General features: G+C 38.3%; 1 protein-coding gene across 1 annotated transcript in view; it reads right to left on the minus strand.

The window, feature by feature from the left end:
• The window catches only part of LOC106925436 (uncharacterized), a 54,301-nt gene extending 34,753 nt beyond the window's left edge, over nucleotides 1–19,548 (minus strand). The window contains 5 exon segments of the mRNA XM_088003404.1: nucleotides 2,593–3,039; nucleotides 4,440–4,904; nucleotides 6,839–7,025; nucleotides 13,538–13,603; nucleotides 19,378–19,548. Coding sequence (XP_087859530.1) covers nucleotides 2,593–3,039; nucleotides 4,440–4,904; nucleotides 6,839–7,025; nucleotides 13,538–13,603; nucleotides 19,378–19,527 — 1,315 coding nt within the window. The 5' untranslated portion in view covers nucleotides 19,528–19,548.
• Nucleotides 19,549–22,361: the final 2,813 nt, after the last annotated feature.

The raw sequence follows: 22,361 nt of genomic DNA on the forward strand, positions 1-22,361 counted from the left end.
AAACACCCAGATGTTTTATGTTGTCTGGAAAATGAGCCATTTCAAAAACCTCCAGAATGTAACATCACAAATCAGGACACACTCCCCGTTACCTAGCAACCACAGACTATTAGCTAGCAACCACAAGTGTTTTGTTGTCAACTTTGCATCCAGAAAGCACTTGATCACTTTTTGGTTGTGCAGGAGGATCTACTTCTGCTTTTCAAAGATGTACAGTTGTATAATTGCACATCTGTTTGCAGCCTGTTTGATTGCTTAGTCACAATGGGCTGTTACCTAGCAACCCCGGCCGAGCCCAAGCTGGGCCCCAAGCTGCATGCGCCACACAATTCAATTCAATCGATCACAAAGGGAAATTAAATGTTGTTGTAATGGCTGCTGGAAAATGTAAGAATTTTGTTGTACGTTCAAATACAACTTGCTATATTCTGTTTTTCAAAGATGTACGGTTGTGTAAGTGTGCATCTGTTTGCAGCCATTTTCATGTGTGAGTGTAAACGTTGAGTTGAGTGTGTGGCCAAGAGCAGCTAATTTGTTGACAGACAGATGGTTGGATGGAAAAACATATGCATGCAAAGAACGACATACAGTTCTGGAAAAAAATAAGAGCCCATTGAAAACCTCATTGTTATTTCATCAAATACTGATTCCTGAACTCTTCCTGAGTTAAAACAATAGTATTGTTGTTTCTAAATGAGTATGAATTTGTTTTCTTTGCATTATCTGAGGTCTGAAAGCACTGCATCTTTTTCATTAATTTGATCATTTCTAATTTTCTGCAAATAAATACAAAATGTTTGCTTGGAATTTCAGACACACGTTGTCAGTAGTTCATAGAATAAAATAATGTTCATTTTACTCAAACATAAACCTATAAGGGCTGCACAGTGGCGCAGTTGGTAGAGCTGTTGCCTTGCAGCAAGAAGGTTCTGGGTTCGGTTCCCGGCCCCGGTCTTCCTGCATGGAGTTTGCATGTTCTCCCTGTGCATGCGTGGGTTTTCTCCGGGTACTCTGGTTTCCTCCCACAGTCCAAAAACATGACTGTCAGGTTAAACGGCCAAATTGCCCCTAGGTGTGAGTGTGTGTATGCATGGTTGTTTGTCTCTGTGTTGCCTGGCAACCTGTCCAGGGTGTAGCCCACCTCTCGCCTGGAACGTTAGCTGGAGATAGGCAACAGCAACCCTCCCAACCCCACTAAGGGACAAGGGTGTAAGGAAGATGGATGGATAAACCTATAAAGAGAAGTAAAATCAGAGAAACGTTCTTTTATTCTTTAAATTTATTTTGCTTAGTCAACAAGTTGTTTCTTAAGACATTTATGTTGGAGTTGTAAGTTCTGTTAAGCTGCTCTTGGCAGTTGGTTACCATAGCAACCAGTTACCATAGGAACCCACAGCTCCTCCCCCTTTTATCTGTTGCCGTCGGTAACCGTGGAATGTTCTAGAATCAGCTGTGTTTTCTTTACAAATACATCTTAATTTATATTTTGGACAAACTTAATCATATACAGTGTTTCATGAATAATGTTGCTATGTGTATGGTTTTAACTGTTGTTATTAATGTTGTCCATTTTAGCCATGTTTAATTTCAGAACTGCTAACTTGTGAAACTTGGGATTTATTACTTTGTAGTTTGTTTAGGGTTATTTATTGAATTTTATTTAATGTATGGAGGCAGAAGCTGCTGGACTGATGTTAACCACCAACTTGATTTCCTCTTCTGTTATAATAAAAACAGTGAACCTGAGTTTGTGTTGTGAAGTCAACCTACTGGATCTGAGATGAACATAGAAGAGTAACACATTAAAGGATGGACAAATAAAAAACTGACAAACAGATGGCAATATGATTTGCACCCAAACACTCTGTTGAAATTCTGATTTTTCAAACAGATGACTGTAATTTGATCCTTTGTGCAGCAGCTGTTGAAACCGATGTTTAAACTGCAAATAAACTGAGCTTCACACGCTGCGAGCTCTCTGAACTCCACTTGCCTCCATCTGCAGAGAAATAAATGAACTGGTGACACTCGCTCTGTGTCTGCTGTGAAGAGAGCAGCGTGCTGCGATGCAGCGCGGCCCCCCTGCAGTACAGAGCCACAGTCTACAGTTGAAAACAGTAGACGTCTCTGACAGAAAGGAGAAAATCCCCACACAATTTCCACATTGTTTGCTTTCTTTCATAAAGTTCCCGGAGAAGTCAGATGTCACTGGCCCGGTCCTTTATCCCCACTGGCAACGGTAAATTAGCAGCCGCAGGAAAGCCACCGAGGTATTTCATTGTGGCGGTTCGGCTCAGCGATGTGCAGCGGTCAGTGTGGATTTATGACCGTCGGCAACACGTCTCCCTCTCAGGGATTAGAGAATAGAGAAAGCATCAGGGGACCAAAGCTGAGCAGGAGAAACTCCTGACTTCAACTGTTGGGGCCTCACGCCTTTAAACAACAATAAAAAATCAAATGGTACCAGCTTTTCATCTTTTCTGTCCCTGACATGCCGGAAAAAGAAAAGCAGTGTTTTTTTTTTTTTTTTTGTTTTTTTTTACAGAGGATTCATTATGGATTCAAGCTTTGACGTTCAAGCTCATTTTTTACCTCTTTTTGGGGAGATGGGAGGCAGCACAGGCCAGCGCTGTGAATCCAGCCGGGATGGAGGAGGAGACGGGCTCAGCTTTGGTCCTGATCCAGAACGTGGAGCCAACCTGAGTTCATTCAGCTCTTTATCAAGAGATAAACTGGTGACATCCTCCTTCAATGTCTCCTGGTCGATGTTTTCTGTAACTTCTGTCGTCTGTTTGATGCTTTGAGGTTTATCCGATGCAGATTTAGCAACTGGTGCAGGATTAGGTGAGCGCGGTTGGTGAAATTCATCAGATGTTTTCTCAGGGAGCGAAGATGTAGATCTATAAGTGCTTTTCTTCAGTGGTTGTTTAAAGGTTGGTTCTGTTGGAGAGGAAGAGGCCAGTGGTGACTGAATCACTGGAGGAAGATCCGATGTGGAGGAACCGACACTCGTCTCAGGACGGGAGTCCAGAAAATCTGCTGCAAATCAAGCAGAAAAATGTTTAAGAGAAGTTTTTCAAACTTCAAAATTAAGAGAAAGAACAAAATGGTAAAGTATTAGGGACATGCAACGAACATTTTTAAAAATAAATAAACCCATAATATAATGACAATATTATGACTTTATTTTTGTCTAGTTTCTAGTGAAAATATCGGTAACACTTTATTTGAAGGGGGTTGAATAAGACTGACATGACACTGTCATAAACATGACATAACACCTGTCATGAACATGAATAAGCCTTCATGAATATTTATGACTGTTGTCATAAAGCGTCATTCGGTAAATTATGACACTTTTAATACAAAGTTGACATTATTCAAAATGTCTTTGTTATGACAACTTGACATTAACCAGGAAAACATTACTGTTTAAACTTTATCTTTAATAACATAAAGATACCTCATTTTTAAAGTGCAATCAGTAATACTTTTATAACAAATTTATATCAGTAATTATTTTTTGGTTAATGTCAAGTTGTCATAACAAAGACATTTTGAATAATGTCAACTTTGTATTAAAAGTGTCATAATTTACCAAATGACACTTTATGACAACAGTCATAAATATTCATGAAGGCTTATTCATGTTCATAACAGGCGTTATGTCATGTTCATGACAGTGTCATGACAGTCTTATTCACCCCCCTTAAAATAAAGTGTTCCCAAAATATCTTAGTCCACTTGAAATGAAAGAAAACTAACTTATAAGTAACATTTCAGCAAGATATACGAGCTTGTTTTAGTGAATAATTCCTTAATTTTGATTTAAAAAAAGTTCTAGTTCAATTAGGAGATTATTTCACTTACATCAATACATTTTCCCCATGTTATAAGTAAATTAATCACTCAAAATAACCTGGCATGGACTTATCAGAATGCCAAAACAGCATTAGCATTAGCATACTAATGCTAATGCAACTACATATTTTAAAACTACATAAAACCCAGTGTTTTATGTAGTTGCACATAAATTTACAAAAACTTTATGTAGATTTTGTAAAACTATATAAAACATGAAGATACTATCACTCAAAACGACCAGGCATGGATGTATCAGACTCCACAATGAGCATTAGCATTAGCATACTGATAGACTCCAACTGAACAAACTGGAAGATGGATGACTTAAAATGCTAATGCTCATTTAGCTCTTTTATTTATGTAGGTTTTTTTTTTTATAAACTACATAAATAAATGACGATACTATCATTCATCTGAGCCCAAAATGAGCATTAGCATTAGCTACATAAAACTACATGTTTTATGGTAAACTACATAAAACAGAATGATACTATCATTCAAAATACCCATTATGGATAAATCAGAATCCAAAATTAGCATTAGCATTAGCATACTGATCGCCTGTGAAGGTTTACCAGCAGTGCGATCGCTCAGGATGCTGCTCCTGCCACTGGCGAGGTTGGTGCTCCGACTGAACAAACTGGAAGATGGACGACTTAAATGCGAAAGAGACTCTAACGAGAGCGATGTAGGCGATGGTAACCATGACGATCCGGAAGGCTTCAGGCTAAGATCACAGTCCGGCTCCTGTGGATCTGACTCAAACACAGTTTCCCTTTCAGGAACAACGTTTTCTTCAAGCTGAGGAGGAGCAGGAGATGGATGTATTTCAGGAGTTGGAATAATGCTGGAGTTGCTTTCTGGTGTTTTGGGGTCGAGGTGCGGCGAGTCTGGTTGGAGAGGAGTCGGACCAAAGCTAGATGGAGATACAGGTGGAGTTGGAGGGATCTGGAGACGAGGAAGAACAGCAACGTATTGTCTTCTCTTGATCAAATCAACACTTTGATCGCTGCTCTGTCCTCCACCAGAGTTGGAATTACCTTTAAACACATTTTAGGGAAAATATGTAAATAAAAACAGTTCAAAGAAGCAAAGCAGAGAGCCACTGGTTGTGATATTCAGCCTTATTCATTCACACTTTTCCCCAGTTGGGCAGGACACATTTTGTTTCCCTGCTGAGTGGGTCGGCCTGCTAACAAAAGCAGGGAAAACTTCGCCCCACTGCAGCAGCTGCCACTCTCCCAACTCCATATTCACCAGAGTAATCAGAACTGAAGGCGGCAGACAGCGCAGATATTAAAACTTTAAGCAACGTTTCTGAACACGGGTTAGGGAAACGTTGCATTTCCAGACTTCCAGACTTCATTTACATTTTTGGCAAACTATAAATTGACATCAAGTAAGATTGAGGCAGCAGTCACTTAAACCCAACGTTTTTGGTCAATTTTGAGAAAAAACTGCAGTAAAAATAAGAAAAAATGTGAGGATTTGTTGATTTTGTGTAATTGTGAAAAACTGGAGGGATTTATTGATGCAACTGGAGTCTAGAGGGCCACATAAAAAGCTACGGCGGGCCAGATTTGGACCCCAGGCCTTGAGTTTGACACATGTGATACACAGTATAGATTAACAGCAAGAGGAGAGATGCATTGTATCAACTCATAGTGTAAATTTTTACCTGTAATTCCCCAAAAAGCTGGTAAAATAAAATAAAATAAAATAAAAAAACCATAAAAGGAGCCATCATTATTATTATTTGGGGAACTTTGTTTTCTAGATTTTTAGAAACAGAACAGAAAAAAGATTAGTGGAAATGTTGTTCCCCTCCACCAGAGATTCTGTGATAAAGAAAATCTTTGTCACATTAAATCACAAGTGTCAAACTGAAGGCCCGGGGGCCAAATCTGGCCCGCCATAGCTTTTAATGTGGCCCTTTAGACTCCAAATTACATCAATAAGTCATAAAAGTTTTTCATAAAAGTCACACAAAAACATTTTGATTTTACTACAATTTTTTTCTCAAAATTGGCCCAAAACACTGAGTTTAAGTGACAGCTGCTTCAATCTTACTTGATGCCTAGTTATAGTCTGTGAAATGGTGATCGATAAAAAGTCACATTGGCGCAAATATATATGCAAAAAATTCTTACAAATATTTCTAACTTAGCATCATAAAATATGTGATTTTGATTACAAAAAGCCACAAAAATGTTCACAAAATCCTGGTGGGACAACAATTTGCACAAAAATAAAAGAAGAAGCAAAGACATGACATTAATTTTGACCCATTCCTCTTTATTTTTATACTCTTTAACTTTAAATTCATGCAGCTCCATGCATTTCCTCACAACCTTCATAACTTTTTGTGGGGATTCAAACAGTCTCCTTTTGTTCAATGCGGTGAAGGCCACATTTCTGCACTCCTTTTTCCAATACCCTGCCATTCCCATCTGTTGTGCTCACACACACACAGCTAAATGTGAACCGGTGTGTGTACTAATGTGCATATGAATGACATGTGTCAGAGTGCAAAGCCATGGCATTGGGCGCAGCACGTTTCTTTAGGGAGGAGGGTCAAGGATGATTGTGAGGGAGCCAGCCACCATATGGCAGAATAATTAGTGCTGGACCTCGGAGCAGAGAAATGCGCCCTCCCTCCGCTGCACACACACACACACACATTTTCACACAGGAAAGCAGCGTTCGACTGGGGAGCTAAGGTGTGAAAAATACCTTCACATCTGAAAGGAGCAGCAGAAAACTGATTTCAATAGAGAGACAGAGAGAGAGAGAGGGCCACCAGGAGGGCGGCGCTGTGGGGACATCCTGCCTAATTTGAGTTTTAAACTAGAACCAAAAGGAGGGATTAAGATCCAGTGACCGGCTTGGTGGCCTCCGTGTTGACTGCTCAGATGAGAACAAAAGGAGTGAGAGACTGCTGGTGTAAAAGCGCCAGATGGTTTAATCAACTTACCCTGAAGAAAGTCGGTCTGTGAGGCAGGAGGAAGGTTAAAACTCTGCATCTTCCCCTCAGGCGGAAGCTGCTGCTGCTGGTTGTTGTTGAGGTAACAAGGAGGGTGGAAGTCCTCAGGACGAGCCTTCATGTGGGACAGAAACCGAGGACACACAGCTGGGGGACGACGAACCCGCTCATAATGGACCTGCGGCTGAAATGCAAACATTTTATAATAAAAAAGAGAAAAAAAAAAAGTTTTTCTTATTATTCTCAATTAAGTACCTAGAAATGAAATGGTTTAACAAAAAAAAAAAAAAAAAAAACTAAGAATAACCTCATGAGTATATTTATAAAATTCATTTATTACCACCTCTACTCATGATCCACCTCATCTTTTCCCATTTTAATTGGGCAATTTTGGTTTGAAGCTTTTTTTATTTACTGAAATGTCATAAAAATATTTTTTACTAGTTAAGAAACAACTCTATTCTGGAAGAAACTACAGTAATTAAATAAAAATAGCTCCAAAAAAGTTAAACCAGCAAAAATAGTAAAAAAAAAAAAAAAGTAAATTAAATTAAACAAAGGATAACCTTATAAAATGCATTTAATACCACTTTTATGCATAATTCACCTACTCTTTTCTTATCTTCATTGGATCATTTTATATTTAATTTTTTTTATTTATTACAGTGTAATTTTTTTTTTACTGTTTAGAAAATAACATGATTGTGAAAAAACTACAGTAATTACATAAAAATAGCAATTTTAATAGTAAAATTTTGGACAATTTTGTTTGGAACTTCTTCATTTACGTTGTAATGTCATTCCAAAAAACTGCTATTTAGAAAATAACATGATTGTGAAAATACTACAATAATTAAACACAAATAGCAACAAAAAAGTTAAAACTGGAAAAATATCAAAAAATAAAGGAATAATTGCATGTGTTCATTTTAAAATAATACTGCATTTATTACCACTGTTATTTATAATCCACCTTGTCTTTCCTATTTTAATTAGATTTTTGGACAATTTTGGTTTGACATTTTAAGTATTTTTTGAAAAGAAAAGCAAAAAACTTTATACAAAACAGAATGATTATAAAAACAGTAGTTATTAAATAAAAATAAAAAGTTCAAAGTAAAACTGTATTAAATAACCAAAAAATTTAATATTTTAATTCATCAAAAAAATACAAAATAACTTTTGGAATTCAAAGCAATAAATAATGAAAATACATGAATATAAACATAATATTCAAAACAGAGATAACTCATTACCATCTGGGTGTGCAGTTCTTCACTTACAGTATTTTATAACATAACTTGTCACCGCTGCCCCCTTGTGTTGATATAAGTAATTACTTTAAAAACAAGTTCTCCTCAAAGAAAACCTGCCTCCTCTAAAATTAAAAAAAGAAGCAGAAAATTATTTCCCAGGTGATAAAACTTCAGAGAATCTTCCAGGGAAATAGAAGCGGGTAAATAAAACCATCTGGACACCAACCAGTGAAAACCAGTTTGTCCCAAATCTGTGGTGCCAGTGACTCAGAGAGCAAACAGTCGTAATAAATGGCCCACTGGCTTTTATTTGTCTTGGATTTAAGCTTCATCTAAAACAAAGTTCAGCTCCACTCACTTTTTTAAAAAAAGAAAATGTTTCAGCGGAAAGGAGGAGCAGAGGAAGGAGGGAGACCGTCTGCCTGACACAGCGAGGATCAGCTCTTAAATCCCTCCACCATGTTCTTCTTCAGAGGCTTTAAAGATTTGCATTCTTGTGATGTAAAGAGGGAGAAGTAACGAGCGAACAAGGGACGCTCCTGTCCACGCTCTTCGTTCCTCCCGCCTCCTCCTCCTCCTCATCTCTCAGGATGATCAGGATGAAGGAGGTTTGAGGCCAGATGTGAGCAGCTGGGTTTCTGCACAGCAGGACTGAGCATCAATTTCTACTAAATCTACAAAAGTTTAATCAGAAAACATGGAAACTGTGATTTTTATTAGACATTCTTATTATTATTGGATATTGGATGTATAACTTAAAAACTGTAAAAGTTTAACAAAAACAAAATGTGGATCAAAACAACAAGATAGAGATAGAGAGAAATAAATGGAGAGATAAGGATGGAGAGAGAGAAAGATAGATGGAGAGAGAGATGGAGACAAAGATAGATAAAGAAACAGAAAAAGATTGAGAGCTAGAGATACGCAGAGAAAGATAGATAGTGCTAGAGAGAAAGAGAGAAAGAGGGATAGGTAGAAATAGAGAGAATAAATACAGCGAAAGAGATGATAGAGAGAGAGAGATAAATGGATGGATGAGTGGAAGAATGAACAGAAAAAGGGACAGACTGATCATGGTTAGATGGGTGGATGACAGATGATTGTTTAATTATTGTGAAGGGTGGATGAAGACAGATAAATGAACAAATGATGGATAAACGGATGGATGAGAGACTGTATGTTGTATTTACCCAGAATGCTTTGCCCTGTACTCCGCTTCCTGTTTTTGGAGTGGTTTCCGGTCCGCTTGGCGTTCACATGTGCATTCAAAGCACATCAGTTCACCAATATCAAGACTTCTAGGTGGACCAAAGTTCTGTTGCATGTTCACACCTCCCCCAATGAACCGGACTTTCCAGGCAAACCATCCTGACTTTCCAGGCAAATGAACCTGACTTTTCAGGCAAATGAACCAGACTTTCCAGGCAAATGAACCTGACTTTTCAGGCAAATGAACCAGACTTTCTAGGCAAACCATCCTGACTTTCCAGGCAAATGAACCTGACTTTCCAGGCAAATGAACCAGACTTTCTAGGCAAACCATCCTGACTTTCCAGGCAAACCAACCGGACTTTCTGGGCAAATGAACCTGACTTTCCAGGCAAACCGTCCTGACTTTCCAGGCAAACCATCCTGACTTTCCAGGCAAATGAACCTGACTTTTCAGGCAAATGAACCAGACTTTCTAGGCAAACCATCCTGACTTTCCAGGCAAATGAACCTGACTTTCCAGGCAAATGAACCTGACTTTTCAGGCAAATGAACCAGACTTTCTAGGCAAACCATCCTGACTTTCCAGGCAAATGAACCTGACTTTCCAGGCAAATGAACCAGACTTTTCAGGCAAATGAACCAGACTTTCTAGGCAAACCATCCTGACTTTCCAGGCAAATGAACCTGACTTTCCAGGCAAATGAACCAGACTTTCCAGGCAAATGAACCAGACTTTTCAGGCAAATGAACCAGACTTTTCAGGCAAATGAACCAGACTTTCTAGGCAAACCATCCTGACTTTCCAGGCAAATGAACCTGACTTTCCAGGCAAATGAACCTGACTTTCCAGGCAAATGAACCAGACTTTCCAGGCAAATGAACCAGACTTTCTAGGCAAACCATCCTGACTTTCCAGGCAAACCAACCGGACTTTCTGGGCAAATGAACCTGACTTTCCAGGCAAACCATCCTAACTTTCCAGGCAAATGAACCTGACTTTCCAGGCAAACCAATCGGATTTTCTAGGCAAACCAACCGGACTTTCTGGGCAAACAAACTGGACCTTCTGGGCAGACAAACTGGAGTTCGACGGAAGCGAACCAAACAGGACTGAAGTGAATCCACCTTTTAACATGAAACCAGTCTGACTGGTGCGTCTTGACGTTTGTCATTGGTGTTTTTTAATGTTATTAAAGGTTTCCAGGAGCTTTTGGGACTCTCATTGTCTTTCTACTGAAAGTAGAAAGTTTCTGCGAGCGCTAAGCTGCATCTGAGCCTGGCTTCTGACACGAGCTGATAATCAGATTTACCCCCCTGAATCCGCCGGACTCCACAATGCTCCCCACTGTCGTCGGCCCCCACATTGCCTCTTGCCAGCGGCCCCCCTCCGTCCTTGCAGCAAAGCCAATTACACCCCACAGAAACACAAATCTCCATGTTTTAAAAAGTCTCTCTTTTTCAGGGGTTTAACCTTGTTAGGCCGTAAGCCTGGCTTTCTTGTACATCAGCTCTGTGAAGAATTCTCTGTCCCTGCAGCCTCTGGGACATAGACACACTTCTGTCTTTGCTCATAGCCGTCCGCCTGTCAGAGGGTTCACTCGGAGGCAGCGTAATTAAGTGTGTGCATGCGTGTGTGTGTGTGTGTGTGTCTGCTTATCGATGCTTATGTGTTTTGGAGGTGGGTGGATGGTTGAGGAGGGGTGCTGCACACGCAAGGCAGACCATCTGGGACTCGGACTAACTAATAGACTTCCTACATTCATCGAGCAGCGCCACTTGTGCGTCTCAGTCAGGGAGCTGTTGAGCACAAACAGGCCCGTAATGACATTAGCCAGTTCTGGCTGTGTGAGGACAGCGTGTGGGCTGCCTGACGCCAGGAGGTCAGCCTGTTTCCTGGGGGCCTGCGAGGGCCCAGAGGAGCCCACGCCGCGGTAATGGGTGTCTGCAGAAAGTGCGGTCCAATGTACTGTCACTGCTGGAAATGCCTTCCCTTTAATTCACTTAGCTGTGACTTCTTAGCAAATCTGCTGACTAGCGTGTCATCAGAGTCAAACCTTTAAAGTTGTTTTCTCTGCTGTGCAGATTGATTTTGGGAAAGTTTGGAAAAACTTGGAATTTTACTTAAAGTATGGAAAAACAAAACACATGGAAATTATTTGTACTTCACACTTTATGAAGTAAACATTTAAAGATTTACTTCGGCTACATAGAAAATAAATCTGAGAATAAGTTAATGTTTTTTTCTCTACATATTTATATTTAGAATATTTAGAAAAAAAATATTTTCTGACTAATAGTTTCTCGAAAATATTTAGAGAAAAATAAAAAAAATAAAAAATAAAAATATTTTCAAGAAAATATTTTTTGAGAAATATTTTCTAAAAAATATTTAGAAAAACATTTTCGAGAAAATATAAAAAATATTAATATTTTCTCTAAGATTTAGAGAAAATATTATAATTAGGCTGTTAATTTAACAATCTAAACTTTTTTTTTAACGCTTTTAGGTTTTATTTTATTTTATTCATTGGCAGGTTTTATTCTAAAGAAAACAAAACTTTGTTAGAGACAATACTTTTATTTTCTCTAATTAAAAATATTATTTTTAGAGAATAAAATATTCACTAAAAATAATATTTTGAAAATATTATTGTAATATTTAGAAAATATAATATTTAGTAAATATTATTAACTACAATTCTCTAAATAATAAAAGTTGATCAGGAACGTCCAAATACCTTGGCTAGCTAAGAAATCTTTACTGTTCAGTGGAGTTAAAAAATATTTAGATGAATTAAATGGAAGCTCTTCCTCATGCAGAAACTACAAAGAAAGAAAGGGATGTCGAAGTTGGAGTGTTTCCATTCAGTGAATTTATTTTTAATTTTTATTGTTAACGGAAACACAGCTATTGTAAGTTGTGCAGAAAACCCAGATTTCAGGGTTCAGATTCAGTGTTTAGCTCTTTAAAGGATAATTTGGGAAGACAACCCTGCTGCTAAGGGTTAAATTTGCGAACTTCTGCATTGTTTGCGTATTCCGACTTGCATTGCTCCTCCCTGAAAGATTTCAGCTGCCAAAGCAGGTTGCTGGGTGAAAAGCCTCTTGTTGGCCTCCTCCATGTTTAGACATCGACGCCATTCTGGCAGAAGTCGTGTCGTTGTATGACAGGAGCGGCTTTACAGTCACAATGCTCCTCCTGATTTATGACGTACAGCTGGATCGCAGCAAAGCGGCAGAATGTCAGATAACTGGAGGAGATTCTGAATGCAGAAAGCAGTTTAGGATGTAAATGAGGCTGGAAGAGCAAGCGGGCCACTTTGTCTGACCACTTTGTTTGCAGAACCAGAGGCCGAGACAGGAAGGCGGCCCACGCGGCTCTGATGTAGCCATGGAAACGTCGCCGTTAATGATGGCGCAGCCACTCCCAGCCTCCTTTTAGCAAATGGAAGAGGTGGAGACTGGGAGTTTGAGTCTGTGTGTGTGTACTTGGTTAGCCACCATATTTAGAACCATTTCTGGCCTATTTACTAAACTAATGGAGGCCTAATGGAGACCAAAGCCCAGTGCTAATGCGGTTGTAAAGGGTCAGGGGTCACGTGTGAATTAGGTTTTGGTTAAGGTTGACATTAGGAATAGTCTGGACTAGCACATAAATATTATAACATGGTTTTAACTAATTTTGATAATTATTGAGACATTATGCAATATATTTTATTAAACTGGGAAGGATTAAATAAGTGTTCACTTCTTCCTACTCCTTTTCAAACAGAATAGTGGTAAAGAAATGATCTTGTTCTTGGTTATTTATGCAAGCGTTTTCTCTGTTCTACTGATTGCTTTTTTCTTGTATTTAAAAAAAAAAAACCTGTTTGAAATAAATAAATATATAATAATTAAGGTTAGGGAAATGTCTGGGTTATTGACAGTAACTGAATCAAAACGTTTTTTCAATAAATATATTTAAATAAAGATAAGAGCATAAATTTAAGGATGCAAACTTAAGTAAAATCTTAAAAAATATTAACATCAAATACAAATTTGTTTAACTGTATTTGTCACCATTCAGCTCAGGTTATCAATAAAACAACAGCAGGGATCTTTTACAAATCATTTTCTAACTGAGTTTATAATAAAATTAAAGGTAAACTATAAACTGCTTTTTGTGGCTATTTTGATATGATTTGCTATGTTGTTGTTATTACAGGATAGATGAACTTACAGTGTGGTGGTAGCCGCCTCTATCCCACAGAATGGCCTTGGTGACAAAAGAGATGTACATCGGTCTCTAAAAAGGACAAAGAAAAAGACCAGCTGTGAATAGAGCAATAAAGAGACAGTGATTTCAAGAGGTTGTCTTATTTTTTTGTAGTGTTACAAAATGCAACATTAAAGGTGACCTATTATTCTTCCGTGAACAGATTAGGAGAAGTCAATGGGTTTTACAAAACATGTTGATTAAATTTTTTGTACAAAATTATTCTTAGATGATGAGATTTCAGCCTATTCAGTTCTGTCCATGTTGAGCTCCTCTCGAAATGAGCTGTTTTAGGAGGCTTTGTCACTTTAAATTCAAATAAGCTGCTGCTGGCCCCGCCCCCAAACTCATGAAAGCGCTGCAACTCAAGAAAGCAGCAAGTGGTTTCTGTTTGGTGAGTCAACAACAAAACTCTTGTCTTTTACAGCAGACATTGTACAAACCTGCTAGAGCTCTGCTTGGGTTGCCATGTAACGGTCAGAACTCTGCTGGAGTTGCTAGGTAACGGGCGGAACTCTGCTGTGGTTGCTAGGTAACAGGCTGGGCTTCACTGGGGTTGTGCCTGCGATTTGTGACGTTGCATTCCAATGGTTTTTGAAATGGATAATTTTCCAGACACCAAAAAACTTTAATAGCCAAGAAAAAACGTCTAGATGTTTGTTTTTAAGTGCTTTTAAAAGCAGCTAAGACCCAAATGGAAGAATAAAAAGGTGTAAATGTGAATTTTGCTTAATGGGTCCCCTTTAAACAACATAAATATGAGCATCTAATATCTTCTAGATAAAGATTGTTCAACGGCTTGACGTTGCTGGTGTTTCACTACTAAACCAACATTTTGAGACATTTTGAAATTTGTTCCTTTACATCTAATGGTTGAATTTTAAGTTATAAAATACAAGTGGGACTACTCTCCCACTTGGTCCTTTCTAACATCTGCTGCCCGTCTTTACTCAACGTCTTCAGGACAGTGTAGTGGTGATGTGACCGGTGCAGCCTGTGGAGCTGGACGCAGTGCATTAACTCATCCATCAAGATGGACACATACCGAAAACTCATCCATCTCTCTTTGCAGCTCATAGAAGCTGAGTCAGCTCAAGTCGATCCACTGCAGGGAGCAACAGAGCAGATCCTCCCTGAACTCACCCCTCATTCATGGGCTGTAAACCCGAAACGGAGATGGTGACGGGGCACAAGAGGAGGTCACAAGGTGGAGGACAATAAGACTTTATTGGTGTTTACTCTGAAGCGTGGATCGCTTGTCCGCTGAGGACAGAAAACCTGCAAGTCCAACAAATGAAGACTAGAGGGCAGCGTCAGGTCTGACCATGTCTGATTGTGCGGTGGCTTTAACGTATGATTAGTTAAATTATGGCACCAGTGTCACAAACTATTCTGTCCTACTTACTTAGAGACAAAGTAATAATGACAGACAGTAAAAAGCCGAAGTGAATTGAATAAATAAAAAATGCTCACATTTTTTACCATATTTTGACGGCTCCCAATCAGCCGGTAACAAATAAAGTAATAAAGTATATTCAGGCATTTTGCCAGCAGCAGCCTAATCCCACTTGATCTTATAAATAAAATGTTGTAGGTCTACAATACTGTCCATGCATGTTTATATTGCATGTTTCAATGTTCTGTACAAGGACAGAAAGAAAGCAAAACTGAAGGAGAAAGAAAAACTTCAGAATGTTTGAAAAGAAATGTATTTAGACATTCAATGTTACTAGAACCATAAAAAAGTAGTTTTTATGGTTCTAAAAAAGTAGTTTTTATGGTTCTAGTATCTTCAATTTTAATGTTTATTGAATATTTTTCTCTCTAACCAAAGAAAACAGTCCAGGCATGGACTTGGACACTTTACGGTTGTTTCTGAGCAATTTCTGAAAGAGTCAAGGCTCCAAGTCAACCCACCACTCCTCTGAACTGACAAGAGTAACTGTAATCTGATTACTCAGGTAACCAAGAAAGTATGGGGTTACAATTCCATAAAAATTTGATTACTGTAAAATTAACCGCAGTAGTTAGAAGTGGAGTAGTTGGAAACGCAGCTCAACAGAAGAAAAACTTGATTTTCTTAAAATATAGTAGGACAGGTTTAAATATTTAACAAAATTCATCAATAAAAGATAGTTGCATTTCATTAAATTTTTGGTGATTGAATAGTTCAATAGATTTAAAAGAGTGAAACAAAATGACCCGGTTTCATTTAAATACATTTTATTTGATGCAATATGAAGAATAAAAGGTTTATGGCTTATTCAGATTGTGCATCGTTTTTTGTAAAGTAATGAATTACTTTTAAAGATGATTAGTTATGTAACTGGATTACTGTCTTGTGGAAGTAATTAGTAACTAATTACTATTTCCAAGATGACACAGATGGTCACTGCGACCAGATCGCTGTGGGATTTTTGGGAGAAAACAGACTGGGATCACTGTCTTAAATGATGCTTTTCAACTTTCCATTTACTTGAAAAAGCATAAAAACACAATTTTTTTAATCAAAACACAAAGTTAAAGGTTTTGCCTCATCAGCTCAATCACAGCTGCATTAATTGATGGAGTTGCTTTGCCTCTGATGTCCTCATCTGACCAATCATCTCCAACAGGAGATATAATCCCACAGAGAGTTCACCTAAAGTGATTGCTGCTCCTTTTTTCCTGCTCAATCCAGATGATGAGATTAGGGAGATTCCTGGCAGATGGGGTTTCCACCGTGAATGTGTCAACAGGATGCATCCCCACTTTTAAGACTTCACCTCAGTCTGGGGAACGCAGAGGAGGCTCCTCAGGAAGCTGCCGGTTTAAGCCGGCAGCAGAGGGGAAATATGGTCAAATATGGCTGGCCTTATCAATAATGAGTAGGTGGGAAAGGAGCAGATCAAATTACCAATTTAAAAGTAATCACCAAAGTGGTTGCTGGGTCTGCGTTATCCACTCTGCTTTGTCCTCTGTGGTGATTCCTGCTGCCATCTGTCCGTCTTTCTCAGGGGAGTCCTTCCTTTTTCTCCTGAGCGCCACACTGGATGTTTTATTAACTCCATTTCACCTGATTACACCCTGCCTGGGAGTCGGCGCACATTAATAGGCATTTAATCAATGTTTAATTAAGGTAGCAGGCATGAAACACCGAGCTGAAACACTGAGCTGAGGTCAGTTGTAAGGACGCACAATAAGTACATGATTCAAACTTTATGAGCAACTTTCTGCTTAGTGGATATATTATTGAACTGAAATCCATCTTAAAAAGCGAAGACTTTACATTTTCATGTGTATTTCCCTAGAAACTAAATTTTATGTGACAGTAAGCAGGCTTCAGAAGAACATGAACATCTCACAGCAGTTCACCATTTAAAAAAAATGTACGCCACTTTTTAGAGAAGCAGCATTCAGCTTCAATGCACCACAAATCTGGAACAAACATCTAGAAAACTGCAAAACAGCCGAAACACTGAGTTCCTTTAAATCAAGGCTAAAAACCCACCAGTTTAGAGTTGCATTTGAAACATAATAAATGATTGACCAATATATTTAACCTGTATTAATGATTTGCAACGTTTCTCACTGTAGGCTGTATGTTGTTTCTATGACGCCTTAATTTTTGTGTTTTTATGACGTAAAGCTGCCTTGTTCCTGAAATGTGCAATACAAATAGAGCTGATTGATTGATTTATGATTTAATTTTACAGTTGTTGAGTCGACAACATCACAATCAAGAACTTCACTGTCTTCCCATTGTCTGGCTCCATCCAAAGTGACAGACCTGTTTCCTGCAGCCATTGTTTAATTGTGGCTGCCTTGTTCTGGTGCAGAGTTATGACGCATGTCTCAAGTCAATAGCCAATAACTGCGTTTCCATTACAAATGTGATCATAACTTGGTCAATATTCCACTAATATCGAAAAAACCCACAATTTCATAATTGTGGTGTTTTATTAAACAAGAAATGTAATTAAAATCACATGTGAATCAGTTTGTTAATGCGATAAGTCATGTAAAAAAAAATAAAATAAAATGCCGCGCCATCATCCTTCAACAGCTTCCTGTTGTCTTCTTCGTCATTTCCACCTGTAGTAACAGCTGGTTGTTGATTATATGACAGGCGTGATGGGAAAAAAGTGTTTGCATTGAGATTTTGTGGTATACATAAATTTCAAAACAGCTGGAAAACCACCTCATCCAAATAAGAAAAGGTTGTTTTTTATCTAATTTGGAGTGTTTCGATAAAGCAAATTTACTTTCATATTTCCAATTTGCTAAATTTTACAGTCAGTGGAAAAGCATCTAATGATGTAAGAGTCACATAAAATATGACATGGCCATCCTGACTGCAGAAAACTACTGGAAAAAATTGTTTATGCTAAAGGAGCTTTGCACCTGTAGCAGTATTTCTGCTTGAAACTTTCAACAGATATTATTTATTCTAAGTCTGAACATAGCAGGCTCGTCTTTTAGAAGTGAATAACTGGAACTGCATGAGGTCAGGAAACAGAAATTGAGTCCAAAGAGATGACACACTCTCCACAGGATGGTGGAAACAAAGCGCAGGAACAAAGCAGCATCCCGTTTAGAATCGACTGATGGAGCTGCTGACTTATAAATGAGAACAAAAGGCCTGGATGAACACCTCAGCATGGCTTAGTCCAGGTTACAGCCAGAGACGGAGGAGAAAAGGAGAAAATTGAGAGAGAGAAAGCCTGGGGTCAGCCATAATGAGCCATGAATGTGAGCATCCCACCAATCCTGTTTAAAGGGGTTCATCCCTGGAAGGTTTCCTGCCCTTCACTGCAAAAACACAAAATCTTACCGAGTAGATTTAATTTAATTTTAATTCGAATATCGACGTACACTTAAAGCTGCAGTAGGTAGTTTATAACAATTTTTTTAACATATCTGTTGTTTCTCCTCTATTAGCCAATTGAGCAGCACGTACACTACGTTGATTGACAGCGTTAAGACCTTTTTTCCCATTAGTGAAAAAATAATAAAGCTTGTATTTTTGATCAAATTGGGTAGTAAGTAAGCTCAAGTACAGCAAAAACACAAAATATTATCAAGTATTACCAAGTATATTTGGTCAATTCTAGTGAAAATATCTTGGTACAAAACTAATTTACATGTAACATTTAAGCAAGATATAACAGTTGACATTAAGTCAATAACTAGTAAATATTGATGAAAAAGTGCTGTTTTCACTGGCAGATTATTTCACTTATAGTATGGGAAAATATCTTGTTATAAGTGAAATAATCTCCCAGTGAAACTCGTAATGTTTTTCAATCAAAATTAAGGAATTATTGAATTAGAACAAGCTCATATTTCTTGCTGAAATAATACAAAACTAAGAATCTGGTTCAGATTTTGTATTTTTGCAGTGCTCCTCACACCGGCGGTTCTGTGCGCACACGTTGGGGTTCGGGTCAGGGGGCTGCAGGGACTCTGTGACCCTGAAATGAGCCGGGGAGCCCTGCTGGTAGGACAGAGCTGCTTTTCTGCTTTAATCTGCAAGCAAGAGGATCAATATGGTGACTATTGGTGGTGAGATTGTGTGTAGGGCAAAGCGGGTCCAGCCATTTAAGAAGTCTCACAGGGGGCTGGCGCACCCTGACAAAAGCACAGCTCTGCTGCCACAATGACCCAGGAGACACTGGCACACTGGCGACTAACCTACTTAACATTCATTAGCTTCAGAGAGGGGGACAGATGCTCATGTCCTCGACGTGGGGCTCATTTGACGTGTCTTTTATTCAGGATGCTGAGTTGTGGAGGAAGACCTGGGTGGGCATGGAGGGACTCACCCGGTGCGGCCTGCGGCGTCCAGAGCCAGAGCAGTCGGGTCGCCTGGCAGGGAGAGACAGAAGCCTCCTCGGGTGCTTGAAATCCTGGTTTCTGCTCTGTCGGCGTTCAGACAGAAACTCCAGAGCTCCTCTCCTTTCAAAAGAAGACATATCCAACAAGTTCTAGTATTTGTGTTTACATTTTTACGCTTCTGAACACATAAATATACTTTTGACTAATATTCCCTTCTAGTTTAAAAGTAAAAGAGCAGAGTGAACTCTCTCTGTGGGAGGCTAAACATGCAGACGATTTTAAATAATAATCTGTTAATAATTACCACTCAGACTCTCAGGCATGTTTCCCTCAACATTAAGTAACAGAGGTTGGGCCTCTGACAGAAGTTGGGTAGTAGCTAGTTTTGACACACAATGTACTTTGAGGAGTATTTTTACTTTTACTTCAGTAATTTTACTGTGAAGTATCACTACTCAAGTAAAATTTCTGGTTTCCCCATCCACTGTGAGTAACTTCACTGAATGAAGAACAAGCTTGTTTTAAGCAAAAAATCATAAGTTTTATATGAACATAAGCTGATGTTGAAAAAAATCTTATTTTGTACGACAAGTACTAAGGCCATGCGAAGAAAATAAAAAAATAAGCTAAAATTAAGAGACTAAAGTCAAAATATTACATTCAATTCACTTTATTCTTATTACAGCTTTATTCTCGTAATATTACTTTATTTTTGTAATATAACTTTATTATAGCTATAGTTACTATTCTCACTTTATTTCAACTTTATTTTTGTGATATGACTATTCTCGTAATGCTACAAATGTTCATTAATTTGATTTTATTCTCATAATAGTACAACTTTATTCTGGTAATATGACTGCTCTGGGATTATTTAGATTTTATTCTCATGATACTATGACTTTATTCTTATCATTGTAATATTTCTAAGTATGGCCCTAACACTCTGTCGTAATTTTGTAGTTATGTTATTTGTAAGAAACACTTTAATTGTGGCTTTAAGTGCCAAAATTTCCACATATCTTTATATTTTGGTCCGCCTCGTTAAGTAATCTTTAAATGTTAAATGACTGGTAAAAGGCAACTCAATTACTCAAGTACTGAGTAATTAATTTAAAAATCAAATACTTTTTGACTATCGAGTAATTTCTTGGACGGCTACTTTTTAAGTATGTTGAAGTAGTACGACTCTTACTTGAGTACAGATTTTGAGTACTCTACCCACCTCTGTCCTCCAACGTTACTTTTCTACCTCAGACAAACTTCATCCCTGTGTTTCTGTCACATATACAGAAGAAACAAGGGCAACAACAGAGCAGCGCTTTGAATTAAACATTGAACAGCTGTGCAGCCCAGAGTGACAGAGTCCAGAGCAGAAACCAGGAGCAGCTGGAGAGAAAGACAGCTTTTCAACCTGACTCCAGACGCAACACGGATCAGGTTCTGGGCTGCCACACAGCGGCATAAATCTCCTCTCCTTAATTACATTAGAGGCGCATAGTGGCGAGCTTTGTGATAACAATGGAGCCTATCGATTCCACAAATCGGAGGCAGCCGAGGTCGGCCTGTGCGCTCCGAGAAGCTCTAGATCTGCATCTCCAATCTGAGCTCATTACGAAGAGTGAGCGTCGGGCGGGACGCAGCGCAGGAAAGTTCTTGGTTTAATATTAACAGGAAGAACGTGGAGCGGTTTCTATGGTAACCGGCAAACAGCTACACTCATGACACAAAATGTATTTCTGCTGGAAAAGCAGGGCAATCGCATACTCCCACCAGATATTACAAAGTATTTTTGGTCTGGTTTCTAGTGAAAATATATTAAATAAGACTAAACTAACCTACAAGTAACTTTTCAGCAAGATATAACTCATTTTAAGTAAATAATTCCTTAATATTTAATTTCCCTTTGAGATCAAGAAAGTATTTTTGGATTGAATTTGACCTGAATAAGTGTCAATTCAAGCCAAAGTTGTTTTTTTTTTTCTTTTTGGTTCTGAAGGGTTAATATTGAGAATAAGCTTCTAAGGGACGTCACTGGTTGCCATGGTGATTCCCTCCGTTTCTCACAGAAAACTTGAAATAATTTCAAAATATGGAATAATTTTGAAATGCCAATGGAATTAGTATATTTTTTAATCAATATTAAGGAATTATTTACTTAAAACAAACTCTTCTCTTTTGCTGAAAAGTCACTTTTGTCTTATTTCAAGTGCACGATATTTACATGAATAGACCAAAGATATCTGGTAAGATTTGGTGTTTTTGCAGTGTTCTCATCTCTGTCCAATCTGACCAAGGGAAAAGATTTATTTATGTTTTTCCAAAGCAAAAGGTCCAACACGACTTGAATAAGCTTCTTTTGACTTATGAGATCAAGACCTCTCTTTAACATCTCCCTCCACAAAGCTGACTCTGCCTGACATCTCTGTGTTGAAACTGGTGGGGGCTCTGCAGAGCAGGTCAGCATAATCCAAATACCAGAGGACTGGTTGCTAGGAGACGGCAACGGAGAAGTGTCCAAAAAGAACAAAAAGCTGAAAAGTCCTGATTCATCCGGCTAATATCTTCAAATCTAAATATGCAAAACAGAAAATCATAATTTCAAATACATCAATTTTAATCAAAACTCATTTATAACATGAGTTTTTTTTGTCTATTTCTCAGTACAAATTCAAATCCCATCATGTTACAGTAAAGAGAGTATTGGCATACCCTGTTCGTTATCCACCATTATATTTATTCAATTAAGAAATACTTTATTGATCACAAAGGGAAATTAAATGTGAAATAGATAAGGGTGAACTTTTAAAGATGACCTGTCCAACTCAGTTTACACTCACATTTGAAAATGGTTAAAGATGCACAATTATAGAGGCGTACATCTTTAAAAAGTATTAGTAGAGCATCCTGCACAATGAACAATAATTCAGCAAGTAGTTTCTGGATGGTAAGTCAACAACAGAACACTTTT

The sequence above is a fragment of the Poecilia mexicana genome, unplaced genomic scaffold (assembly GCF_051168715.1).
Source record: "Poecilia mexicana isolate PSO_F unplaced genomic scaffold, ASM5116871v1 scaffold_23, whole genome shotgun sequence".
Lineage (NCBI taxonomy): Eukaryota > Metazoa > Chordata > Actinopteri > Cyprinodontiformes > Poeciliidae > Poecilia > Poecilia mexicana.